The sequence below is a fragment of the Ipomoea triloba genome, chromosome 4, assembly GCF_003576645.1.
Source record: "Ipomoea triloba cultivar NCNSP0323 chromosome 4, ASM357664v1".
NCBI lineage: Eukaryota > Viridiplantae > Streptophyta > Magnoliopsida > Solanales > Convolvulaceae > Ipomoea > Ipomoea triloba.
The window spans coordinates 20,306,112-20,317,342 of NC_044919.1; the positions used below are offsets into that span (position 1 = coordinate 20,306,112).

The window sequence follows — 11,231 nt, forward strand, 5'->3', positions numbered from 1 at the left end:
CAGCAGTCTAAAATCCTTTACAAACTCTTCCCCTTGGATATGCCACTTCAGCTTTCTACTAATGGAGTCACATACAAGTTGCTCTCCATTGGCCACAGTCACCTTGAGAGGATGGGCTCTTTCCGGTTCAATCCTGAGTTGCGTGAGTAACTTGTGGTCAAGGAAGCTGTGAGTACTTCCATTATCAACCAAGATCACTATCTGTTGTTTCCCAACTGCCCCCAGCAACTTAATAGTGTTCAACCCTTCTCCACCCATCATGGCATACACAGAAACTTCAGCCTGTTCCCCAATCTCCATACCCTGTTGTTCCTGATTCCCATTACTCAATTCCTCATAGGTGTCATGAAACTCACCTTCCTCAATGATGTTGAAGGTGGGACCCTTGCACCTATGGCCTGGTTGCCAAGGTTCAAAGCACTTAAAACATCTATTCTGCTCTCTCAATTGGGACTTGAACTTGGCCACATCAGGGCCCTTGGCAGTACTGCCCAAATTGTTGGATGATGTGATTCCTTGGGAGTTGGTGGATCTGTTTTCAGTGGTTCTAGGGTTGTAAGGTTTGGGAAATTGTGAGTTTGTGAATTGGGAAGGCTTTGAAGTGTACTGGGATTAGTTTTCGGTGGATCATTAGCTTTGAATCCTTTTTCAAATTGCTTAGCAAACCACACAGCATCAGCTAAGGCTTTAAGCTGGGCAGCTCTCACAAAACACCTAAGAGTTTGCTTAAGTCTGGCTACATAGGCTTCCAAGAAGTATGAATCTGTGAGAGTGGGGTGGTTTTGGAGCAATAAACTCCTAAATTCTTCGAACTTGTCTGTGAATTCTAACACTCCCCCAACTTGCTTAAAATATGCAAATTCTTCCATCACATCCCCACTATCTCCCCCAAACCTTCTACAAACTGCTTCTGCAAAATGTACCCACTGAAAAGCCTTTTCCAACCCATTCAGATATCCCTCAAACCACAACCCTACTTTGCCAGTTAAATTCACATACAAAATATTCATAATCTCAGCTCTAGGGATATGAGACATCAGAAAGAATCTTTCACATCTATTGACCCATAGTCTAGGCTGCTCGTAATCAAAAGGGGGAAAATCCGATTTGTACCTCACCATTAGCTGATCCATGTTCTGTTTTGGCGGTTGTCCATGCCTAGGAGCCCAATCTCTGCAGACTCGTGCAAGGTCCACCTCACTACCGGATTCCTCATCAGCACTCGCACCTTGCTCCAATTCATCTAGGTGCATGAGTGTCGCCTGAGCCTTACCGGGCCTTCTTCCCGGCTGAATTTGAGCCTGTTGAGATCTGGAGTGAGGTCCATGTCCCACTCCATTCACCGACGATCCTAGCGGCGCCAAATCTAACACCGGAGGTGGAGGTCGATTGAGCCTGATTGTCTCCACCATTTCATTCTTCCAGTTGGTGATTTGGTTGTCCATCTGAGCCATTAGCTTCTCAACAAGCTCCTGTGTTGTCTTAGATTGAATTTCCATCTAATTGCTTAGATCAACAACTGCTGCTTCCAATTTGCTCACACGCGCATCCATGGTTAGGGCTCTGATACCAGATGTTATGACCCTAGCAGATTACAAGAAATAGAGAGAAGAAGATAGGGAGAAGTTTGCAGAGAAGAGAGTGATAGAGAAAGGTTCTGGTGATTCATTGATGATCCAAAAACATACTCAGGTACACATACTAATTCCCTTATATATGGGGAGAATTACAGCTAAGCACAGCTCAACAATTCTACAAATATCTACTGGATTCTGCAACTGAATTAACCACTCAAACAACCACTACTGATACGACGTCATCGGACTCAACTGCTACTGCCTCCTTAACTGCTTCTGTTATACGACGTCGTCTGACCTTACAAATCGGTCCTCCAGATCTCTCCGAGATAAAGTAACTCCTTTGCAATAATGTCCTCCAGATCTCTCCGAGATAAGTAACTCCTCCGCATGTAGTTTATTCATATTTATATATAATTTACGATTCGTAGACATTATGTTTATATAGGTTCGGTCTATGTTCCTGAAATTGTATTTTTTTTATATTCAAGAACCTAAAGCAGAGTTTTCAAATTGTTTATATTCGATTGCTTTCCAATTAATACTGTTTAAATTCATAAATCCTGGCATATTGTTGTACATGTGTAATCTTTTTAGTTGGTAAACTAAAATATATTTAGTATCCAGATTCATTAAAAAACTAGTAACATTAATGAAGAGAAATGCCATACTGGAAAAAAAGGTTATATACCATTCTGCTACTGTTTAGTTTGAATTTTCTGTAAAATTTACTTGTCCAAGTTTATAGTTTCAAGTTTAATGGATTTTTGGTTGTAATACTCCATTCAAAAATTTGAGCTATTTAAACTGCATAAAAAGAGAAAATGATTTCCAATATTTTTACTGTTTTAAATAAAGGTTTATAGCCCAATGTATCTTTCAATTCATCTTTTAAGATGATACAGTTTGCCGTTATATATGGAGTAAGATTTAATCTTGTTTGTGGCTGTAGTTTTTGTAATATGTGATACTTAGCTATGTCCATTGTATATTGATTTTTTTTATTAATTTGAATTCATAAAAAGATTCATATTCAATTTATGTTCTTATATTAAGACAAAAAGATTCATATTATCCAATTGTCCTGTACAACAAAACAGTAGGTATATTTTCAAGTAGCTTTTGGGGGTGTTTGGTTACCAGTTTATTAGTCAATTTCTAGCTGGTTTGACCAAAATTTCCCTCTTTTCTCACATTTCTCTTCCACTTAAGCCTAAAAAAAAATCATCAAAAAATCAGTGATGATGTTGATCTTAGAATGTTTTATCTTTTCTTAATTTTGCATCTTTGTATTGACAGTAGTGCAAAGATTATCCAGTTTTGATGGTCCCAGTTAACGTGAAAAAAGCCTTGAGGGGAGAGGTGAATAGATTTTTTCAAAACTTTTAAATAAAAACTAATCTTAATGGTTTTAGAAAGTTTTTGACTAAGTTAAACTTTCAACATTTTAAAGATAATTTGAATACTACTATATACGAGTTAATTATCGAAATGGTCCCCTGGCTATAGCTTATAGCGAAATTATCAATTTGATTCTGGACTATTTTTGACCAATTAAGTCCCTCAACTCTCAAAATCTTAATCAATTTGGTCATCCGTTTATTTTGTCATTAGACATCTGTCAACTCGGGACCAAATTGGTAACTTTGCTCATTAGAAGGAATCACCTTTGGATAGAACAATTAGGCCTTTACACACTAAGAGAGCAATAATGGTTATATTAGTTAGAACCTATGAAGTACAGGAGGTTAGAGGGTGATCAAACAAAAGTTTATAATGTCTATCCATGATGATGAGGTAAATTTGTCTTTTTTTTTATCTTTTATTTTAGCTGTTTGAGGTTATATGTATTTTTCCTTTCCAAGAGAAATAAATTCTGTTTCAAACAAGGTATATGAAGCCAGCAACTAATTCTTAGTAGCAATGCTATTTTGCAACTACAGTATTGCTACTATAAAATGTGTATTTGCTGTTTTGCAACTACATGACAGTTGAATGAAAATGTACCTGAGTTTGAAAAAATCGTTTTTTGTCTTAATATAAGATCATAAATTGAATAATATGAATCTTTTTATGAATTCAAATTAATAAAAAAATATAAAAGGGGTGTTTGGCAAACAGCTGATAACTGATAACTGATAACTGATAACTGATAGCTGATTGAGTTTGCTGATAGTTAATAGCTGATTGTGCTAACTGGTTTGACCAACTAATTGTATTAGCTGGTTATAGGAAAGTGTTTGGTAAATTAACTGTTTAATTTTAGCTGATTATATGTAAAATAACCTATAAGGACATTGTGTTAATTTTTTAATTATTTAAGTACTTTTACAATTTAATAATAATAATAATATTATTATTATTATTATTATTATGAAATTAGTTGAAAGTTGAAACCTGCCACCCAAACTTATTATTATTATTATTATTATTATTATTATTATTATTACTATTACTATTACTATTGACCATTTGACCCAAACCCACAGCCCACAACCCATTTGGAAACCCAATCCCTACCCATTTTCTTCTACCCATTCTCTAAATCAGATGCGAAGAGGAGAACGAAGAAGTGCAGTGGAGAAAGAGGCGAGAATCATAGGAGCAAGAGGCCCTGGGCAAGAAAAAATTATAGTGAAGATAAAGATGAAGATGAGTCAGTTAGTCGTTTCTATTGCTGATGTCTTTTTTTTTTTTTTTTGAATTAAAAAATATAGTTTGTTTGTTTGTTGTGTATTCTGAGTTTTGAAGATGAAGATGACTTCTGTGATGAGTTAATAGTCATTTTCATTAATTTTTATTTACTTTTAATTTGTGAATTTTCTTGTGTTGATATGTTCCATGGGCCTGAGAGAGGGGAGGAGAAGAGGAGGGGATGAATGTTTTCCATTGTTTTCTTCCCCTTTATTTTTAATTTGTGAATATGCCTCGGTTTTGGGATGAAGATCAAATTGGTTTGTTTTGCAAAAGATTAAGGATAGTTTTGGCATTGTAGAGGAAATGGAATAAGCTGGAGTAAAAACGCTACTGGGAGCGGCGTGTTGAAAATTAGCTTATTGGCCATATCAGCTATCCCAACAAGCTCTTTTACCAAATACTAATTTTGGCTGATTGACCAAGTCAATCAGTCAAAATTGGTCAAACCAGCTAGAAATTGGCTAATAAGCTGATAACCAAACACCCCCGTTGTTTTGTTGTACAGGACAATTGGATAATATGAATCTTTTTGTCTTACTATAAGAACATAAATTGAATAATATGAATCTTTTTATGAATTCAAATTAATAAAAAAATCAATATACAATGAACATAGCTAAGTGGAAATTTTAATCTGCAAATATAAGTTTTTTTTGTGGATTTCACTGCAATAAATAAAAGGAGAATTTTCACTCGGCACGTGCCCACAAAGCTCGTAAAAAGTAGTTTTTTTTTTTCCATTTTCTTATATATTTCTTTTTATATATTTTTTCTCACCATTTTATCCTACATAACATCTTAAAATTTGTGAAAAGAAACATACATTGATATGATGTTCTAACATATTTTACGTCCTATGATGTAGAATGCTGCAACTGTAGCAATATTGAAATGGAATTAAATTCCTTAATTAACTATCACCCTGGCCATATTTGATTGTATTGGCATTTGAATCCCTCATGGGTTTGCTTCAATTCTCCATTAGTTTATTTTTATCTCATCAATATTCTCTCACATTCGAAAGTGGACTCTACTTCCACGTCCTAAAACTTTCATACAAACCCTCGCTGGAATAACAAACTGTGTTGAAGGCTATCAAGGAATAATATTTGGTTATTGCCATGGAAACATCCATCGTGACAAGAGAGATGAGAGGAGAGAGAGTGCAAATTTATCTCCTGCAAATGAAGGGTTAATGGCAAAAAAGTGAGCCTCACATCATTTTTATCTCAACCACGCATTCCGTGCGTGGCCGTACACTTATGCGTCCAGGTCAGGCAGCTTGACATTTGTTTTTTTTTTTAATTTTTTAAAAAAAATCAGATTTGTTAACTACTTTAAAACCGTGAAATAACGTCATTTAAAGGATTATTTAAACAAATTTAACAGCCCGATCCCACGGCATCGTTTTGACTGAAATTAATGTTTTCAGCTACTGCTTATCTTTTCTCCCTTGTTTCTTCCCATCAACTTTCAAAGCCATTACACAGTTGCAGTAGGTTATCCCTTAAAATGTGTCATCACCTTATTCCAATTAAACCCATTCCCCTTGTCCCATGGATACACGTAAAACTGCTTAGAAACTTTACGAAAATGAAAATTCAATGAATAACATACGCACGCATTTTTTTTTCTTGAGTACTATTAACTCTGTTATAATGTGGTAATCTACCGAAGGTCAAAGAGTCAATGTCCCCACACTGGAGTTTGAACCTGAGACTTCTCATTTGTGAAACCACAGCTATGCCGCTCGACCACAGCACGCATGCAATTAGTTGCAAGTGAATTAAGCATGTAGAATTTGTAAATAGCAGGGGGAATCCAAAGAAAATTTAATGCAGATCTAAAATTGTTTCTTAATATTATTTAGAAATGAAAATTATAAGGAATGCATATTTCTTAATATTATTTAGAAATGAAAATTATAAGGAATGCATATTCAGAAGTTTCCAACTGACTTCCCAAAGAATTACACATATAGCTGAGCATCCAGTAAAACAGTAGTTTACCTGTGCAACAGTAATGTTTTCCCCGCGAATATGTATATAAGAAAAATATGGTAATTTTTGCTCCAATTGTAGATGAAATGCATGGCTATCGTATACTACTTCCTTTTCTTTAAAACTTTACAGAATTCTTGTCTTTATGAGAATCCTTCTTGGATGGCTTTGACCTTCTCCTTGGATTTACTGCAGCAGCTGCTGGTTCCCTCAAGGGGCCTGACCAAGTTTGGATGGGATCTTTAGAATATGAGAAGTTGATGGATGTGAACGGAACCTCGGGAGGATGAAGAGATGTGTCGATGTGATGATGATGGGATGAGCCCAACGGATATCCTAGCGTTCCATCCTGGTGTGGAGGAGGAAACTTCTCGCTCTTGCTCTTCGCGTTTGCATGTGTAATAAGACGACGCCTCTGTTTAAGGCAAAAAAATATAATGGCTTGAATGAATGAATAGTTGAGAAACTGGCAATGTCACAGATAGTTGCAGTAGTAAAGTTAAGAAGGCATACATCAATGTTGGCTTGCAGCTCTGCATTGGCTTCTGGAGCTGGGATTGCCTTTGTTGCTCGATCACGTTGACGAGATCTTCTCACCACGTCCGCATTTCTTCTTCCATCAACTCTAAGTCTGCAATAACTTGTTCTAATCAGAAAAGTCTTCATAGGAATATATATATATATATATATATATATTGGCAAAAAGAGCTGCAGGAAAGACAAACATGATGGACACCAAAGACAACCCCTAACATGGGATGCAGAGAATGTTGTTTCCTTCCTTTGAAACATTCAAAATTAGGAAGAGGATAACCAAACATGGGGGACATAGAGAATGTTGTTTCCATCTGATTTGTAAGTTTGTTTTATGGTGATAAGTTGCAGTTCAAATAAAAGGACATAAATCCATAAATATGCACAAAATTAAAGGAGAAGAAAACCCAACCCACTCCTTCAACTTCCATGGGGAGTTTCGGGTGTAATAACTTGAATATAACCAATCGAAAGAAATTCAGGACTTAAAAGATTTAAAAAAATAAAAATAAAAAATTATAAAGACCTTCTAGCTTCTTCATCAAGGCGCTTAGCATCCATTTCCTTGCTGGGTGGATATTTTGGAAGGCTGGAAGGTTCACAGGCATATGGTTTTGTTCTAAAAAACTGCAAAAGGAAAACCAGCACGCCATGAAATCCTTGAAATTGAAACAAGGTGTCCTTCAGATTCTATGTTAATACTAAAAATCAACACTATAAAAATTTATATCAAGGACCTAAAAGAGAAACTTGACAAGAGACGAGTTTTTAAGGATCAAATTAAAATACTCAAATGTAGTTCTTTTCAGTGGCTACTGGTACCGTAGAAAGATTGAAACAAAAAAGATCTCATCTTTACTCCAAAGAGCAAAGACTTGTATTGGCACAGTTCAAAAATTATCAAAACACATCCTGCCATCATATGATCATGGTATTGCTGAAAAACTAAAATCAAGGACAAATGAACGAATGGTAATTTCAAGCCCTATGTACAGAGGTAGAAACAGGAAACAAGACCATACTTAAGAGGAGAATTATTAAAGTACTGAACTTAAATCGAAAACAAGATAGATATATAATTAAACAAGTAAACATGTTATGAAAATTTACTTCACTCCTCAATGCAGCTGTAGCTGTTTGGCGTTCAGCTGGGTCAATGGCAAGAAGTGTCTCGATTAATGGTATTGATGAAGGAGGGAAGTCTTTAAATGTCTCGGCAATGCATCTTTTGTATGATTGCTGAGGCTTGAATATCGTTGCATGAGGTAGCTTCGACTTCTTCCAATACTCTTCCGAAGGAGAACCACAGAGCTTGAAAATCTTGTGCAACTGTTCCACCTGAAAACAGTGCAGGTAAGGTAATGTTTTAGGTTTTTTGCTTTTCTTCCCCACCCCACACACTCCTGGTATGCACGTTGTACATGTTAGACATTTGGCACAATGTATGGATAAGGAGTTGAACCAACTGATTAATTTTATAATTGGGCAAAAAATTAAAGGATAGTTATAACTCATTTAAACACTGATTAAAAAAAGAAAGCTAAGCTTACAAACACCATTATGCATAAACTAAACTGCAAGGAAAATATGCATGCATAATCATCAAAAAATAATAATAAAACCTTCAGAAGATATTAAAAGAAAGTTGTGGGTGAAGAATCCCAAAAATTTGGGATTACTTTTTCCTGGGAAAATGACTTTTCCACTCCCATGCCTCCTAACCAACCTGGCCATCCTATCCTATGCCACCCCACACTGCGTCCTAACTACTGCACCATTTGATTCTATTTCAATCTTTTGATAAAGTGGTTAATTTGTCATTTTCCATTATTAAGCCTCAAACCATATATACTAGTATTGTTAATCCAATTTACACTCCTAACCCTTTGTTGACTCTTATTACAAGCCCATAATCCACCCACCAGCTTCCAAATGACCTCTGGGTCATGGAGGCTAAATGGAATGCTGCCATAGTGACACCCAACATTGACTGGTTAGTGATTTTATAAACTTATTATTTGACAGCTCACTATCACAAGCAGTATGCAAATTCCAATTCTCTTTTACAAGGAAATATTATATTATATAAGCATTGACCTATATGGTATTGCAATGAAAATTTTAACATTAGCTGCAGATGAAAAATTCAGCAAGCAAACAAAATGATGTGAAAAATATGAAACAGAAATCTACCTATTGAAGTACCAAGCAAAGATAAAATTCATCTTTAGCTGATTGAATGTGTGTGTCAACTTCAAAATTTTACCTCTGTACGACCTGGCATAATTGGCTTTCCAGCGAATAATTCAGCCAAAATGCAACCTGCACTCCAAAGGTCTATACCCACTCCATACTCTGTGGCACCGAGAAGAAGCTCCGGAGGTCTATACCAGAGAGTTACCACACGGCTTGTCATGGGCTGCTTCTTATTGGGATCAAAGAACGAGGCCAACCCAAAATCAGCAATCTTGAGACCTTCGCTGTCGATTAGAAGATTTGATCCTTTAATGTCTCGATGCAACACATGGAGCTTGTGACAGTGTTCGAGCCCTGACAATATCTGGTGCATGTAGCATTTAACCTACAATTATTCAACCACACCCAAAACTAAACATTTAGCATCCATAAAATTTTGAGCTTTAAAAACTGAGTAACAAATAGAAAATCCAACCTGAGCCTCTGTAAACTTGATTCCTTGGCTCGCAGCTAATCCAGCCAAATCATGATCCATATAATCAAACACAAGGTACAAACTACAAGACATTCTTGATGTCACCAATCCTTGCAATTTCACTACATTTGGATGATCCAAGCTGCGCAAAATCAAAATCTCCCTGGCCATAAATCTCACACTTTCTGGCTCCAAATTATCAAAGTGAACCTTCTTTAATGCAACAATTTTCCCAGTTAAGGCATCTTTAGCTTTATACACATTACTATATGTACCTTGCCCAATCTATATAAAAGGAGCACGAATATATAATTTAGCAAAGATCAAGGAACTATTAGACAGTAAACAAACTGCAAACAGATAACAGATTAAGATTAGCTTGCCTTGTCAAGTTTTTCAAATGTATCTGCACGGCGTGGAATCCAACCATTGATAGCCTCTCCAGCTACCTCAGATAGCCATGCTGGCCATCCAGCTGCCACTTGCTCTCCATGTAAATGTTTAGGAGGGTTGCTAAGCCTTGGATTTGGTTTCGACCTCTTCCTCTCGCCTCGTGGTGGCCGGGCATTCCCCTCTTTTTCCTCTTCTTTCTTTTGATCCCTACCATTCTGACCACTTCCCTCTGCCTCACTCACTACCTCAACTCTCTCTCTCCTCCCAGATGACACTGATAAATCTCTCCCATTCTCTCTCTCCTTTCTCACTACACCCTCCCCACTAGATAGCCCAGAAGATGAAGAAATCTCTTTCCCAAAAACACACCCCATATCCCCAAACCTTGTCAATCCTCATTTCTCATCACTGTCCACAAGCCTTTTCCTCATTCAACAAGTCCCAAATCATCCCCTCTATTTAATGCATTGGGAAGTATAAATTTCCAAGAAAATAAAGAAAATAGGATCCAAATTTCAGCAGAATACCACACTTCCAGGGCAGACGTTTGCTACCAAACGCACGGGGTAATCAAATACAGGACGAAGTCCACAAATTCAAAAGCAATGCAGGTAAAACAATCTCTTCTTTAAAGCTAAAAGTGTGAATCTTCAAGAATGCATGCACAATGGGATTGCAAAAATTCAACAAAAATCAAAAGAGCCAAAATGTTGCTGAAAAACCACAAGATTCCAAAGACAATAAACTACATGGCACTGTAAGAACAAAAACATCTGCTCTTTGGGCAAAGAACCAAATGGGGGTTGATTAGTAGAGAAAAATGGTATATGATAATTGAAGAACCCTATCTTTTGTGCCCAAGAAAGAAGAAGCAGTAATGATTTGAAGTTAAGCCGACCATTTATTGCGGTCAAAAAATGAGTTCAAACTAGAAAAACTTAAAAAAAAATTAAAAGAAAAAGAAAAGCCATGCACAGTAAAATATTGCTAGCTTTATTGAGCCTTTTCCTGTGGGACTGAAGTCTGAAGATCAGATATCATTGGATCAAAGCTCCGAACTGTAATTAAAAACTAGAAGAATTAAGATAGAAAAAATATTTAGAGAAATTAAAATTTAAAAAAAAAAAAAAAAAAAAAAAGACATTGGAAAGAGTAAACAAGAAATCAAGAAAACTTGTAAAGATCCTAGGATGTGCCGAGTGTCTGTTCTTTTTTGTTTTTCTTTTATTATTATTATTATTAATATTATTATTATTATTATTTTCTTTTTCTACTTTATACTACCTATAGAATTTGTGTAGAACATGTTTGACCAGAGAAAGCGAGGGAACTCAAATACCGCTGTTCCGGTCACCCGTG

At 36.1% G+C, this 11,231-nt stretch overlaps 1 protein-coding gene across 1 annotated transcript; it reads right to left on the reverse strand.

Annotated features, from left to right (window-relative positions):
• Window positions 1–6,153: 6,153 nt before the first annotated feature.
• LOC116017830 (probable serine/threonine-protein kinase At1g54610) lies at window positions 6,154–10,865 on the reverse strand. The gene is made up of 7 exons (XM_031258472.1): window positions 9,863–10,865; window positions 9,480–9,764; window positions 9,075–9,389; window positions 7,919–8,146; window positions 7,335–7,435; window positions 6,788–6,905; window positions 6,154–6,689 (listed from the first exon to the last, which is right to left on the reverse strand). The coding sequence occupies exons 1-7, from the start codon at window positions 10,244–10,246 to the stop codon at window positions 6,393–6,395; spliced, it is 1,728 nt and encodes a 575-aa protein (XP_031114332.1). The 5' UTR covers window positions 10,247–10,865; the 3' UTR covers window positions 6,154–6,392.
• Window positions 10,866–11,231: the final 366 nt, after the last annotated feature.

Coding starts and splice junctions, on each gene's coding strand:
- LOC116017830 (XM_031258472.1), bottom strand. CDS start 10,246: ATGGGGTGTGTTTTTGGGAAAGAGATTTCTTCATCTTCTGGGCTATCT. Junction 9,765..9,862: donor CATTTGAAAAACTTGACAAG/GCAAGCTAATCT, acceptor CCTTTTATATAG/ATTGGGCAAGGTACATATAG. Junction 7,436..7,918: donor CAGCTGCATTGAGGAGTGAA/GTAAATTTTCAT, acceptor TTCCTTTTGCAG/TTTTTTAGAACAAAACCATA.